This window comes from Trachurus japonicus, chromosome 21, assembly GCF_045865225.1.
Source record: "Trachurus japonicus isolate A0001 chromosome 21, Traja_1.0".
Lineage (NCBI taxonomy): Eukaryota > Metazoa > Chordata > Actinopteri > Carangiformes > Carangidae > Trachurus > Trachurus japonicus.
Genome location: NC_140927.1, coordinates 11,232,727 through 11,249,779, shown reverse-complemented (window position 1 = coordinate 11,249,779; position 17,053 = coordinate 11,232,727). Strand labels below are relative to the sequence as shown.

Here is a 17,053-nt window from a genome sequence, read left to right as displayed (position 1 = left end):
CATGTCACCACCTGCCTAAAGCTGTAAGATCTGAGAGGAGAGTAGAGGAGAGGAAAGTGACACGGTGTCTATTGTCCACAATGTATTTGCTGGTGAACTGACATTATCATTGCTAGGGTTCAGTAATGAATATGCAGTAGACCTTTGGACTACAGCATGTTATTTTATAAAAGGTACTGTGCTGCTGAGAAAAAATTGCTTAACTAAGTGTACACGCCATGACATATTGTGCTAAATGGTACTTACACAACTCAATCCAGCCACAATACTTTGCATGAATTGCCCTGGTAACTCTTTATAAATAACTGTTTTTACCAGTCTTGGGTGGAAAATATATCAAATGCAGCAGTTGAAAGGGAAGCTGTTTTTTTCCCCATCTTTTACAGAATAGATCATGTATTTAAAGTAAAGCAGGCCATGCACTGCACATAATCTTTAACACACTAGCGACATGTTATTAACATAATAGGTTGTGAACACAATACGGGGCATCTACACAGCTGACCACTATTAGTAAAAATACCATGACCTAGACATGTTAATCCCGGCCCAGACATGTTGCAAAATCTCCTATAGAGCAAGATGATTAACGTCACCCACCACTGCACCCACTATGCACATGGGTATACAGTATGTATATAGTGCATACTGTATATACCGTATATTATATACTGTAGACTCTCTAAGTACTGAGGCAGACAGACAAAGCTTTAAACAATGGCAGATTAAAATACATACATGGACACACGCACGCAAACACACATGCTTTTTACACTCATTATGCTTGACGAACACATTACTGTGTGATTTAAAGAGCACATTTAAGCCTGTAATGTTTGTAAGTAACTATATTTATGGATCATGTTATACACATATATGCAGCAGTATCACAGCAATTATAATGATACAATATGTGATTTGGAGAAGATTGCTCTTGATCACAGTTTGTGGATAATTTGTCTTACTTGTACTCACACTGTGTGTTGTAGGAGGACATTAACACTGAATGAGTCGGTGTCTGTGTTATAAACATTTTGTGCACAAGCACACATAAGGCTTGTGAGTTAATCTGTATGCATGTTTATTTCTGTGTTGCATGTGCATATTTCTTCTCAGAAGCGTGTGTACAATTGTGTTACTGAGTGTGTTCTTACCAGGCAGGTCACAGCCTAGAACCTCCATTCTCATACCAATCCCAGCGGGCGACCACCTCTCTGGGAAAACTCGGATGTACTGCGCCACAATCTCATCAAACCTCCGCACCTCTGGAGTATCGTAGTGACTGTTTCCTTCGAAAATCTAAGAGGGGGGGAGTAAAGGCACCTTGATCATGATGTCATTAGTGTTTAGGGGGCTATTACAGTAGAGGGTGCGTTCCTCTTTTCATTTCACAACAATCTCTGGTCCAAAGGATGTTTCCCTGCCAATTTAAACATTCCATAGTTCAGCTCATGCGCTCAATAGGAAAATCTATCAAATGGCAAGTTTCTGTTGCTGGCCACGATGGGCGACAGCTGTTTGGGGCTACAAAACCCTCAGTGACAAGCTTTGACTTATGTCAAATGACAGAATGTGTGTACTAATACTGATGCACAGGGGATTGAAGCTTTCAGAGGCAATGTAGAAACATGTAAACAGCAGAGGCAATCAAATGCTGTCATTTCATTGCTCCACCATTTAAATCTCATTGTAAAACAACAGGAAAATGGTAAGCTTGTCTTTCCGGAGTCATATAACACTCCTAATCAGCATTGTTTCCCAGCACAGTATGACGTGCCATAAAAATAACAACAGAGGGTGTGTTTCCTTTGATTTTCATGTAATTTTTTGAGGCAGCTTGCAGCAGCCTCCAGCATAAAGATTTATTACAAGCAGAAAACTGTCTTGACTACACTTATGCTTTCGGGAAAAAAAATTATATGGGCTGTGAAAATTGTAATATTGGTTTCATTAATTGAATTGTATCTTCTGCCTTCACCATTCTTGGAATTTTAAAAACTTATGATAAATTTCCCAGGATGCTCATTTAAAAAGACAGACAGATGAGAGAGAACAGGGTTTTAGCATCAGGAGAAAAGCCAGGCACTCAGTAGTACTATTAAAGGGTTTTAAGACTGATTCTCAGAAAAGAGAACACAGTTTAAAGTGCCCTGTCTCACAGTGCGTTAGATTGCCAGCAGTGTTGGGTGGTGATGCAGGAAAGACATTTTTAATTAACACCCATGAGAGACAAATAGAGGATGAGTGAATGAGCGGATAGAGAGACAGAAGGAAGCAGAGAGGGAGACTACAGAGGACTATAGAGGAGAGAAGCAAAGACAGAGGCGCTGAAAATGAGGAGTGAGGTGATTAAATTGAATTATTATCAGAGCTGAGGCTGTAATAAAATGGCTTTTTTTTTTTTGCTGAAAATGACGAGGCCAAGAAGAGAAAGAGACAGACGCAAAGAGGGAGGGAAAGAGGAGAGTGAAGAGGGATTTAGTTGAAAGACAGCTAAAAATAAACTACAAATCAGGAAGAACTGACAGTGACAATCAGAGAGAACACAGTACGTATGTTTGTGTCAGACAGAGAGTTTGTGTTTGTGTGTGTTCCCCCTCTTTACCTTAGCAAACCCAGTCTTCTTGTCCATGATGTGCGTCCACTCTTTGCCTGTTAAGCTGTGGGCCAGTTTGTACTTCCTGACAAACGCTCTGTTCTCAGCACTGGTGCTGCCCTCCAGCCCTCTTGCACCCTGGGTAATAATGCCCCGAACCATCTTGGGCATACCGAGGTCCACCTACAACACAAGATTCCTGTTGTTAGCTCACTGTCTGAACCATAGGAGTCACTTGAAATATCCTCTGCCTGGTATGAATTTAAGATCAATTTGCCATTTGAGAACTCAGGCTGTGGAACTGTGTTCTTCTTTGCATGTCTACAGTATTTCCTCAACTGAATCACAGTGTGACTCATTTTGTTGTTTTGCAGTTTGCTGGATGCATTGAGATCTTTGACCTTTGACTAATATTGAATCATCATCTTAATCTTGTCTGCTTGATGTTCCAATGGTTTATTCCTCTAATATCTTCCAGTATACTCTTTTTCTTTGCAGACATAGACAAAGAAACCACCAAACAACAACATTTTCTTTCAGGAAACTGACCCCCACCCTTATCTTCAGTTGCTTTTGAAATTGGAAACAAGGGACTTGTTCTGTAGAACATAATAGTGTTGTGTTAAAACACAAAGTAATGTCGGCATACCTGTAGCCACTCTTCTCCAGCTATGGGTTGAGTCGGGTTGGGAAACCAGCCTGACCGACTGGCCACCAGCCTGGCTGCCCCCATGGAGCCGTGGATGTCCCTCATGGAGGATGCAGAGATCTGGGAGTCAGGCAGCAGCCCAGACAACATCCCCTGCAGCTCTGAGCAGGGGGCGTCTAAAGACAGAGACACAGAAAAGGAAATACAAAGTTGTTTTTTTTTTAGAAATCAGGACATAATGTACGGGTGGGAAGGTAATAAACAAGCCTAACTGCTGCGACAATAAAACTATGAATTCAAATTTTAGATGAAAAAAGATTCATGTTAGATCTTTCAGGGACTTTCAGGTGACTTTCCAGTGTGACACAGAAATAATATAAACTTGACAAAAAAAATAACCAACTGTTTACAGTGATGTTTTTTTTATATTAGTCTGTGAAATGAAATTAAGGGCTGCCAAGAAGTTACATGCTCAAGTGAAAAACAGTTTTGGAAGAAGTGGTGGAAATGTGAAGTAATTCAAAGGTAACAAGCCAATACACTTCTTTATTATTCCCTAAAGGCTAGTGGATTTTCTGGCTAGATGAGATTGCTGGATTGCTAAAAGATCTTCACAAATGAAGGTGACTTTCAGGTCAGGAATAATTTGGTGCAACCACTTGATCTCATCTTGGAGCCAAACTCCTGTGTGGCTGCGACATGAATTGTTAAAACAACAACTGGTGTGTTACGACTGCACAGCCCTTTCTGAGCTGCTTCCCATCAACCCAATTCATTATTTTTCCCTTCTCTCTGTGGAAGTTGATGCATAACTTCACCCGAGCTACCAAAGGGGATTCATCATGGGGAATCGAGCCAGAGAGCTCCCAAACAGAGGAACTAAATGAAAGCATGCTGCAGATCAAAGGGATAGTGTTTATTACACTGACAAACGCGCTTTAGTCTAACAAGCTGCAGAATATGGTATCACCATAAATAATGACAAAAGGAAACAATGGAAACTAAACAAAGTGACCACTTCTATTTGGAAATGAAGAGGGTGACAACGTTTCAGGGTTAAATAAAAGATGAAAACTGAATACGCAAGGGAGGAAAACAGAAAGACAAATAAAGAGAGGAAGAAGACAGATAAAAGGTGAGGACAAGGAGGAGATAAAGAGGCAGACAAAAGGTCAAACAAAGATGGACTGAAAGGAGTGTGTGTGAATAGAAAGGGTGTGAAAGATAAAGAGAGATGCAAGTGAAAAGAGAGAGAGAAAGAGAGAGAGAGCAGATTGACAGTGAAGGGTGACGGTGATTGATGGTGACATTCTACGGGGCTTCGTGGAGATGAAAGTTTAATGTTGTGACGTTTGAAACAGCGCCTCACTATGGTAAATAATGAATCAACAATAAACAGCAGCGGCTGCAGCCCATGCTAAATGAGCTCCCTCTAGCTCCACAGAAGACCTGAAAATTGATTAGGCAGAAGAAAACTCTATTATAATGTTGCTTATTTGATGTTTCTTTTCTTTTTTTTCTATCTGACTGTTTCAGCAGCCACCGAACTCCAGCAGGATCTGCTTTAATGCAGGAGTGCAGTGGGAGTCGATGGGAATATCATCTCTGGAGATCACAGTAACAGAAATAGCCAGATATCACACACCAGCAGGAGAGCCCTTAAAGCTCACACACACATATACACATGGACACGCACACACACACACACACACACACACACACACACACACACACACACACACTTACACAAAGCAATATGTACACCAGCACATTGTAGTTGCAAGGTCTCTCACACACACTTCTCCACACACACTCGCTTGATGTTCAGCCCACACACACACACACACACACACACACACACACACACACACACACACACACACACACACACACACACACTTTTCCTGATAACAGGGTCACACAAAGCTGTTAAGTACACCACTGATGCTCCACCTGGCCAATACACACACATACACATGAATAGTATTACAAATGCACACCACACACCAGCCTGGTTGGAAAAAAAAGAAAAAGATAAAGGTGCTAAAAATAAATGATTGATAGGTGCTGCAGGGCTGAAATAAAATGAGATTACAGTAGGAGAGAAGGAGGGATGGAGGAAAGAAGAGTCGAATGAGCCATGGACAGGGGAAGATTTAAGGTAGTGGAGAAAATGAGAGATGGTGAGAGAAAAAAGAAAAAGTAGGAATGAAAGTTGTCAACAAAGGCAAGGTAAGGACAGAGGGAAAAGCAGAATGAGAGGGAAGAAAAAAAAACAGAGTGACACTGAAGAGGGATAGGTAGAAAGTGAGAAAAAAGTAGAGGGAGAGACATAAAAGTGTGATTTAAGTTAATGACATGTCACTGACTGACTGCTTTATGTCTGCCTTTATAGGCCTGTGTGGGGCATTATCACATTCCCCCTGGCAGTCTGTTCATGGGTGTGCTTGTCAATATGTCTATGGGCAGGGAGAGAAAGGGAAAAGATACTGCACAGCAGTTTGCAGATATATTTGGTTATAAAGTTCGCAATTTATAGACATATTTCACCGAAACTGCAGCACAACAGTTTGTTTTGCTCTAAAGCAAAACAAAACTCGCATCCTCCTCAACAAAAGACACACTCGTCGGGAAGCACCACAATTTTGCAGAAAAAGTCTGGCTCATGATGGATTGCTGACATTCCAGGGTGGCAGACATGGGCGATATACAGGGGGAAACAGGAAGGGCCAAAAGATGTGTCGAATGGCTTCTCAGCACGGAGAGAAGTGGGAAAAGTAAGGTGATATATAATGCAATTTCGGGTGTTAAAATAGGGCGAAAACTAGGCTTCCTGGAAAGGACACAGGTAAATTTACCTGATATATGTTATATGTCATCCACATCTACCTCTCTCTCTTTCTCTCTCTCTCTCTGTCACTCACTCACTCACTCACTCACTCACTCACTCACTCACTCACTCACTCACTCACTCACTCACTCACTCACTCACTCACTCACTCACTCACTCACTCACTCACTCACTCACTCACTCACTCACTCACTCACTCACTCACTCACTCACTCACTCACTCACTCACTCACTCACTCACTCACTCACTTTCTCTCTCCCTCACACACACACACACACACAGTACCATATTGTTTTGGTGTGATTGTGATTTGTGTGGGTGCTGAAATAGCCCTCCTAGATAAGAGCATATCTGTCCCTCTCAATAGCCACTATGGTGGCGGCAGAGAGAGGCCCTAACCTAATAATGATACAGTGGAGCTGGGACACATAGACACACACACACATGCTGAAATGGATTGAAACTCACTCTCTCTTACCATTTCTAGAACGAACACACACACACACACACACACACACACACACACACACACACACACACACACACACACACACACACACACACACACACACACACACACACACACACACACACACACACACAGTCTAATTAAGTTTTATCTATTTATAGTATTGAGCTGATTATGCTGGTTGAAATCGTGTTTGTTTGCCAGGGCTGCAGATGAAAGCTGAGAGCCTGTTACTCTCTGATGTTATCACCCACACATCACACTCTAGCATTATTCTATTAGGACTGAGAGTGTTTCTTTTTGTGTGTGTTTTAGTGTGCGATGTGTGAGTGGGAGACAGAGAGGGAGGATATGTATATGAAAGAGTGAGGGCAAGAGTGTGAGTGCACATGAGAGTGGGTGTGATGTGTGCAAGTGAAAGGGAGAGAAATAGATGAGAGAAAGGACAGAGAAGCATGAATAGAGGCTCTGGGTGGATTGATGGATGGACAAATTACTGAATTATTTATCATGAGATTATTTAAATGAAGAGTAAAGGGAAAAAAAAGACCCTTTCACGTTTGCCTGTTCTTTTCCGGGAAATGTTTTCTAAAGGAGTTATTTTTGCTCTGACCCACCTCCTGACCTGCTGTAAAAGCCAATATATCACCGGTATAAGACTTGGCAAGACGACTACTGTGTTTTCACAAGAGTGAGTCCCACGAGGGGGACGAGGAGAAGAAAAAGAAAGTCGAAGAAGAAACTCTACAGAAGAAGAAAATTTTCATCTTTCTTACCTGTGATCTGACAGCCGTAAAGCTCGAACCGCAGTGCAATGCCATTCTTCCAGGTCTGAGGTCTGATCCGCACAAAGCGAGCCAGCACTGGCTGTGGGATCCGATTGAGAACCACATCTGTGGCATCAGCGTTGGCATGGAAAACCTATAGAGAGAGTTAGAGGGGAGTTAATAATACTGCAGCTTGTACTGTTATTCTGTACAGGAAGGGCAGAGGGTGGGTGGTGGGGTGGGGGGTGGTGAGCTGTGACACAGGAGCTCAGGTTCAGGGTCCTTTTGAGGGCACCTGATGACAACACAGTAGATAGGACACGTCCTCTTGGTCGATGACAAACGGATAAAGGCCTGATGCCACTGGGTTGTATGTCATTATTGTTGTGTTGTGCTGTTGTATCAATCTCAGGTCTGCAGGTTAAATATAGAGATGGAGTCACAACAAGGTTAGCCCAGTTTAGCATAAAGACATAATATACATAAGGGGTAATCTTGTTTGTTTTCTTTTTGTTTGGGATTTTCGGATGGACAACACCATCAGTACACTGGAGCCAGACGAGTAAACAGCTGGTATCTAACACATATTTATGGTTCAGTGGTTAAACTTACTCAAGACAGCATGATTTAGTGACACATTTCTCCTTAAGAGTTTGCATACTGTATAAATACACACTCAGATCAGGCTTTTAGGCTACCAGGAGAGGATTAGGGCCGCTGTGGGGGGAAAAAAAGTGAGTTCTGACTTTTTCTCAAAATTCTGACTTTGAACTCATAATTCTGACTTTAAACTCAGAATTCTGAATTTAATCTCAGAATTCTGACTTTAAATTTAGAATTCTGACTTTTAACTCAGAATTCTGAATTCTGACTTTAATCTTAGAATTCTGATTTAAATCTCAGAATTCTGACTTTAATCTCAGAATTCTGACTTTAAACTTAGAATTCTGACTTTAAACTCAGAATTCTGACTTTAAAAAGTCAGAACTCACTTTTTTTTCCCACAGCGGCCCTAATCCTCTTTCTTACACACTCACACACACACTCACCGATTGAGTGTGATGTGTGTTATAAATCAAGAGTGTAAGTATGTGGGAGAGCATCCTCCTCTCAGACCGTTCTCACGTCCTCCTAACTTAACTACACACACACATACACAATACACAGAGAAAGGAAAACATCTACACTTTTTCAGACGGCAGAAAAGAAAAAAAGTCACCTCAACAGTGTGCAGACTCACGCACAGACATACACACAAAAAGACACGCTACATCTTTCTGTCGCCTTACACATTGCCCATTGAGATCCTACACTCCCCAGCATGTGCACACACAGAATGATTTCCTCTGAAAACACACAAAAATACAGATGAAAGGAAATTGAATACCAGCGCCTATGGCCAGAAGAAGTCTTTTCGTCTCTTGACACCAAGACTTTCTATCTGTATCTATCAGTCAGTGTCATCTCTGTTGGGCTCACCACAGGAAAACACAGCTGGGCTTCTGCTCTTTCCACTTTCATTTACTTTCGTCCCTCCTTCCTGTCTTTCTCTTTGACATCTCTCTATCCCTGCCTGTCTCTCCGGCATGATGATGCCGCTATATGTTTAAGGGACCAAAAATCCATCCTGTTGTTTCATTACTGAACCTCAAAGGCTGTTTTTTCCTCTGTGGCCCTAATACTCTTTCTATTATGTTACATCAGCACTGAAAACACAACATGGTGTGTTTATTACAGAGAGCAGTAAACCTCATTCAACAGAGCCAAAGGCCTTGCAATTACTTGCTTGGGTAGTCATTTATAGATGTTAGCTTTGTTTGAGATGTGTGTGCGTGTGTGTGGATGTGTGTAAGATCACTACTTCCCTCTTGTTCTCAATCCATTAAACTGCAGGGCTTGTCAAGGGTGACAGAATATGGATGAAGGTGGTTTTCTGTCTTACCGGAACAGGAACAGGCTACTGGTCCAGCAGGGAATTGAACTCGTGACCCACTGGGTGTACAACACAAAGTCAGACCCAGTGAACTCATGCCCTCACAGTGGCCTTAATACCAGAAACTGTGACCAGTTAAATGATGGAAAAATGCCCAAAGGCCCCAAAAGACTTAATTGGATTGTGGCAGCAGGCTGTAATTACAAGTGTGTGTGTGTGTGTGTGTGTGTGTGTGTGTGTACGTTGCGGTGTCAGTGTGTGTCGGTGTGTAAAAGTGTAATTATGAAGCCTCACTCTTAGGATTTGGGAGCTGGCGGGTGTTTTCTGATTTCCCTTGGTACGCACTGAAACATTTCCTCAGCACATGTACGCGTACTGTAGGTGCACATGCCTACACACACACCTCCACACACGCACACAGAATCAGTTGTATCTTTGTTTATATAGTGTACATATAGCCTTGAATTTTTTTGTATACGTGTCCTTTTGTGTCTAAACTTGTTGTTGCCCTTCACCAGCTTTTTAAACTGACAATATAGTACTGTTTTTGTATGTATGTGTGTGTTTTTGTGTGCGTATGCGTCTGAAGGACCTCTTAGAAATGTACACAAACTGTCCATGCACATTAATCTGTTTTCTTTCTATTACAACTTTTGTTCAGGGTCACCAAACAGAATTGCAGCTCTATTTCAGCGGCTGCTTGATGTTCTGTTACACTCCCACTGTTATAACTGCTGTTTTCTCTCATTGTCACTCAAAAAATATTTTTATAGAGGAAATTACCTTCTGGTAACACTTTATTTTAAGGGGTCCTTGTTCCTGTGTATCTACCTAATTAATTACAGTGTAATTACCTATGTAACCGTATGTAATAACATGTACTTACATTGTAAATACATAGTGTATTTTGGTGTACTTACAGGTCCTTGTTACACTTGTAATAAGAAATGCCAAAGTGGCCTCTCTCTTTGCACAAGCATTTCTTATTACAAGTGTAACAAGGACCTGTAAGTACACGAAAATACACTATGTATTTACAATGTAAGTACATGTTATTACATACGGTTGCATAGGTAATTACTCTGTAATTAATTAGGTAGATACACAGGAACAAGGACCCCTTAAAATAAAGTGTTACCTACCTTCTTAATATTATGAATCGAGGCTAAAATGGTGCATTTTTACCCTGCTGTGTGCACTGGAGATTTAACCTTCCTGTTCAGACTCATTAACCCACATTGGAGTGATTATTTGTGTCATAAACAAGGCGGAGGTTTGCCCTCTTTCAACAATGTCAACCTATGAGTTTTAAAAGATTATAAATATACTGGTTCAATAAACTAATCAACCAGATTAGGCACATCTATTACCAAATGTATTATTGTTCCGGATACAAGAGTATAATCCACTGCCTCCAGTTTCCTGTCCTGTGGTGAGAATCCTCATTTAGGAGGTGTAAGGGGAGATGAAGCAGCTGCTCCTACATTCACCTGTAACAGTCTGAGGCTTCAGGAACAATCAGCTGATGGACAACACCTGCAACACAGCTCAGGTTATCATGTGCAGGTTTGTGTGTGTCTGCCTGTGTGTTTTGGTGTGTTGTGCAGGTTTGTTAATGGTTCGATGTCCCTGCCTGTGTTAAAGAGACACGGGAAGACGACACCTTGGTGAACAGATGCTTGACTTTACACCTTTCTCTGACCACCAACCCCTCTTTGTGCAGGTGACATCTTTCCTATTCAAATCATACTATCACTCTGAAGTTAAAAGGTCACAGACATGAGGTGAATGATGTTTTCTTTACACTTTAACACATACACACTGTACGCCAACAGTGTGCAGTGGTCAAAAGGCAATTGACTAGCGTGTAACTACAGGATAGAAAAGGAGTATGATGAGGAATATGTTCAGCTCAAAGGAAAGGAAAGAACAGGTGTGTGTGTGTGTGTGTGTGTGTGTGTGTGTGGTCCTGTCGTGATCCTGCAAGGCCACAGTCAGTCAGCCAGCGAGGACCAGCACAGACACACTGAATTATTCAAATGTCCGCGCTGTGTGTTTTGTGTGTGTGTGGGCAGAGTTATTAAATAGTAAAACAAACCCCCATCTCCTCTCATTTCATCACAGAAGGACGCACACACACACAAACTTCGGGAAAGTAACCTGACTTTGACAGCTGTAGTGGCATTAGTGTGTGTGTGTGTGTGTGTGTGTGTGTGTGTGTGTGACAGTGCAGTGCACAAATCCCACAAACCAAATGACACATGGCAGCCTTATAATATCCCGCCTTGTGTCCCTTTCCTCTCTCTTCCTCTTCATTTTTCTTTCTTCATTTGTCACAAACTCTTTTCTCCCCCTCTCCTTTGACCTCACCCTCCCTCCTGCCTTCCCCTCACCTCTCACCCTCCCTCTCACTCCTCTGTCATTTTATTTTCTCTCCTCTCTCCTGACATCCTTTTCAGGCTGTTGCCGAGACCTCGGATCTATCCAGAGGGACTTCTGGTCAACACCCTTGTCTGCTTTTCTCATTATTCCTCCTCTTTCCTGACTCCGTTCATTCGGCCATCCCTCTTTCTTTTGCTCCGTGGTTCCCCTGTGAACCCCCCCCCCCTCTCTCTCTCTTTCCTTCACTCACTTGTTCCCCTATGAACTTAGCCTCTCTCCCTCTGGTTTCCACCTCTCTTCCTCCCTCTGCACCACTCAGGTCCTCCTCCCTCCATCAGTCCAATGCTTGACTGGTTGACCTTTTGCTTGTGTTTTTCTGTCTTTCTTTCTTTACATTTTTTTTCAACTTTCCTACACTTCCCTCTCATCATCATCATCCCTCTCCCTCCCTCTCATTCCAGCCACATCTCCCTCCTCCATCCCTCGCTCTCCATCCATCCTCCCTCCCACAGATTAAGGTGGGAATAGGAGGTTTTGGTCTTGGCTGAGGTCCAGTGTTGTAATGGCCACAGACAGCTCTGCCTGCAGCAATTCAGCGGGGCTATGTAATGACAGTTGTACCACATTGAGCTTAAATGTACCTCAACTAACAGAAGGTCTCAAACTCCTCCAGACAAAGACTCAAACTGAGACAACATCATTTCTCAACCTGCGACCTCGGGTCACTGAAAATTGCTGCTTCCCTCTTGTCATGTGGGCAACCTCCCATAACCAGGCCCACAGCCAAATCTGCTCACTGAATCATAGAGCAGTATGAGTTATACAGACAAGTGTCGTGATTTTCTCTCCCGTTCCTGTGTAATGCTAGTTTGCATGCACAGCGAAACGATCAAACATGACCCCATCGTAAAAAGAGGATATGAAAAATGGCAAGATGCTAATAAAGAAAAACATAATTATTTATGGTTATAAAGAGAGAAAGAGTTGGCTGAGAATCAACCACTAACTGTGGTTCATGTGTCTTGAGTCAGCCTCTGTCATTTGTGAGCCTGTCAGTACAACGCAGGAGCAAAACGTTGTATGGATATTACTTTCTCCATCTCGCCAAAAAAGTTTCTGCGAGTTAACATGTATTCCATATGTCCCATCTGGTTCACAACAGGCCTTTAATGACATTATCAAATACATTACAGATCACACAAATCATCATGATGCTGGGTGACAGTGGCGCCGCCCCTATGGGCTGACCCACAGATGTTAAAAACCAGTGTGTCTGTGTGTCTTGGTGTGTGCGCACAGTGGCTGCTTTATTAAAAGTTACTCATCTGTGACAAATGTTAACACACAACAAAAATGAGGTTGTAAACATACAGTTGTGCGTGTCTTAGTTTTTATGTACGTGCATGACTGTGCTGCTCGTGGGTGCAATTTTGCATGAGCGCAGGCAGTATGACATGCTCATACCTTTCCCTCCATCCATATGGCTCCCATTAATTTCTGTCCTCCTTTAATGCCTCTTACTCATAAAAACACTAATTCAACAATTCTCCCGTGCACACACACACAGACACACACCATCACATCACTGTAACCAAGCACAAAAAGTAATTTGTTCAAGCAGCATAAACTGGCCTGACTACTCCATGATGACTTTCTCAGCGACATACGGGGGAGAGGGAGAGCAAATGATGGAGTGTCGAGGGAGAAGGGGGGAAAGGAGGAGATGGGAAAAAAAGAGTGCAAGACTGAAGGATGAGGTGAACAAAGATGTAAAAGAGAGTGAATAAGGAGACAAAGAGGAAAGAGCCATTTGATGAAGATATGGATGGATGGAGTTGGGACATCGAGCAGTAGCTACACTTTGTGAAACAATATCAGTTAGCAATTAGTATTCTGATCTGAGGCTGTCATGCAGATTTAAGTTCAGACAAAGAGAAATATCACATGCTTGCTTACAACTGATCCCTGCCTGAAGTGATTCAGGATCTGCTCTCAATTATAAAAACTATTTCCTTGAATTATCTTGTGAATGCAGACGCAGCATTTTACACATCCAAACTATAAAACACCCTGCCAAAAAGATCCTCTTGGCCAGTGCTGCTGAGTGATTTATGCGCCTTTCTAACGTAAAAACACACACTCTCACTTACACCCCCCGAAAGATGATAGAGTCAGTCGCGGTGGCAAGGCTTGTGCTGACTGGCCGTCTGAGGTGTGTCAGCTGAGAAGGGACATTAGGCACCGGGATGCTGACACCGTCGTTTCATCATCAGATAAATGACCATCACTCTCTTCACCTTTTTGCACTGCCTGCTCTTTAATCCTTCCTTCTCAGAACAGAGGAAGCACCATAGCATAAATACTGGATACAATATACGGTACATATACTCTATGTATTTGCTTCATGTACTGTGGAGTAGTGGATCACATGCAACGATTGACGACCCCAAACTGAATTAGATCAGATTACCGCACAGACTGACTCACCAGGGGGCCAAATGGCTCAGAAGACTCTTGCCAGTTGGCTTGGTGTTGTGCATGTGGGTGTGGGTGTGAATGTATTTGTGTGTGTTTGCAGGACAAGGGACAAAATATTAGAAGCTGCTGCTGCTTTATTCTAAGCCCCTCCCCCTTCCTCCTCCTCAACTACACGCATTCATATGCACATGCACGCACACATGCCCCCATATATCTCTCTGGGCAATCAGCACTCAAGCAGCTTTCCAGGGCTATGGGGGACTCCAGGGGGATTATGGGTGGTGACACCAACAACTAGCCTCAAAACATAATCATTTATCCATTTTGCATGGGGGATTTTTATTTTTTTCACAGTCTGTCTGCACAATATTGTTATTTGACTGACAGTGCAGCTGATTTGATGTACAATCACTGACATATTAAATTAATCTTTAAATCACTATTCCAATGTTTTACCTTTGTCAAAAAACTTTATATCACACCAGTTGAACGACCAAAATAATTAATCTTGTATTAATTTTAGCCATCATTGCAAACCTTGCTATAAAATCTTGCTTTGCACTCACTTCAATCTGCTCTTTCTTCTATCATACCTCAACTTATCCCCACTACCTTTCTCCAAGGTTCCCACTGTTTCATCTATCAATCATTTCTCTGGGAGTTAGCTGCAGCTATAAGCCTTATGAGATCTGCAGTACTCAGAGGAACGCCCAGATGGTTAGTCTGGATCTCCCGTTTCCCTCTTGCAGCAAAAGACGTATTTGAATGTACAGTATGCATCTGCATGCGTTAGTGTTCATGAAGGAATTAGGGTTTATAGCACAAACCTAGACGTGGCATTAGACCGCAGGACGCACATGTGTCGGGGAGAACGGCTGAGATAGGGAGGAAAAAAAGCAGCCACAACCACAGGAATGCTCCTTTACTTTAATTGCAGTTGCAACCATTTTAAAGACCCCCAGACCTGTCGGCTTCATTTCGACCCGCACCCCGGACTGCAGCACACTCACTGATGACACATCATGCCTTAACACCTCTGAGAGAAGCAACTTAGAAACCTGTCCAACCAGGTCAACATTAGGCAGAACTCTGACCAGCGAGTAACAGAAACCAGATGGGATGTTAAAAGCAGATTGCACTGTAAATGTAGTTGCATGCAATGATGTAAGGAATCACGGGGAGCATGGAGACGTGTGCTGATTCTGGCTTGGTCATAAACCTTTAAATGAAGCCAACTGAGAAGCGGTGGAACGGCTGTAATTGCAGACACCATTTGAATTTTGGGCATGTGGTCAACTCTTGCTGCAAATATTCCATCTCATGTTTCTCCCCACCACTTCAATGTCGGTGCATGTCGAGGCGTCTGTGTCACATAAGAGCATCCAGACTTTCTTCAATTGCCCAGATTAATTTGCAAACGGTGCAAAGGGAGTGCGTGTGTGTGTGTTTGCGTACGTGTCTGAGCCTACCTTATGATTCTTGCCATGTCTGTAGACCATCCAGTCCTCTCCATTGGTGCTGACCTCAAGCTTAAAGGTGGTGACATAGTAAGTCTTCTCAGTTTCCTTCGAAATGGCGCCCTGCGTGGCAATGCCTGTCAGCACCTTCAAAGTATGGAGGTCCACCTGTTGGCCAGAAAGAAGTTTTAATAAGAATAAAAACATCATAAACAAAACATTAACGAACGCAAACAAGCTGATAACAGATCGGACATCTCATTTCTGGTGGAGGCGACACTGTAGCCTATGAAACACAGCTGAATCACGGTTAAGGATAAAAACATTAGAGAATAAAAATGTGATTCACTCAAACTCACAAATATAGCTGACACCTGAGTTCATCATATCCATCTCTCACCTTCACCACTCTCCTTCCCTCTCCTCCTCATCTCCTTCTCTGTGTTCCTCTCCTCTCTGTGTCTTTCTCCTGGCGGATCGATAGTAATGACCTGGGGCTCATTTTAATTTCCTCCCATACAATAGCCATAATCACCTCCCCATCCTGATTGTGGATGCTATGCTACGTGTCTGGCATGCTGTAACCATTGTTGCATTATACATGGACAGCACTGTGCCCACAGCAAGGGGGCTTCAGACTCCTTTATTTCGAGGTCTCTCAATAGATACCCATTTGTTTTGCTCCACAGTGCTCGAAATGAGCGGATCAAGCAAAGCCGTGCAAATCATGACAGAATATACGTATAGTGGGGTCCAGTAGTCTGAGACCACTTTTATAGATTCTGTGGATTTGTAATGGAGCCTAATGAAACAAGAGCTTGTATTGTTTTAGGGAATTTACTTTAACACTATAATCAAGAACTGCTGGGCAGCAACTGACCATATAGTACAGGAAAATGTGTTAAAAAAAATATGTTGGCAGCAAAAAGGAAACCCAGCAAGACAGGATATTCATTTCCCGTACCTTTTGCTGCTGTAAGACTTATTTTTACACAACTTATTGAGCTTATACATTACTGGAAACCTCCACTTTTCTTTTTTTAACATTACATTTTATATTTTCAATTGATGCTATACAGGTCCAACAACAATTCCATATAACCCCTGCACTATTTACGCAGTAAAGTGATCCTGCACACTCGTAGCCGTGACGTTGAGTATTTTTTAGTTTAATATATTAGAGAACAGACACCTGCACTATTTAGCATTAGTGTTTTGCTTTTTTTATGCTGTCACTCAAATGAATTATGTTTTTCACATGTTCCGACTGTGACTGGAGACTTAACAAAACAAGATTTAAAAGAATAAAACAGGGGAGTCAGAAGAGCAGAAGATGAGAAAGGCTCTACTGCAGGTTATAACATTTATTCTCCTCCACTAGAGGTGTTGAAACCTGTAGATTAATCAGAACTTGTTGTGTGTGCACTGTGTGCGTGTGTTTGTGTGTGTACGTGTGTGTGTGTGTGTGTA

At 42.4% G+C, this 17,053-nt stretch overlaps 1 protein-coding gene across 4 annotated transcripts in view; it reads right to left on the bottom strand.

Annotated features, from left to right (window-relative positions):
- Positions 1–17,053, bottom strand: part of LOC146964796 (neuropilin-2-like) — an 89,041-nt gene that overhangs the window by 33,676 nt on the left and 38,312 nt on the right. For all 4 annotated transcript variants that reach the window (XM_085765785.1, XM_085765787.1, XM_085765786.1 and 1 more), the window contains exons 7-11: positions 15,596–15,751; positions 7,343–7,487; positions 3,246–3,421; positions 2,606–2,779; positions 1,155–1,299 (exon numbers count right to left, since the gene is read on the bottom strand). In XM_085765785.1, the coding sequence (XP_085621911.1) occupies positions 1,155–1,299; positions 2,606–2,779; positions 3,246–3,421; positions 7,343–7,487; positions 15,596–15,751 (796 nt within the window). The remainder of the gene's footprint in view (positions 1–1,154; positions 1,300–2,605; positions 2,780–3,245; positions 3,422–7,342; positions 7,488–15,595; positions 15,752–17,053) is intronic.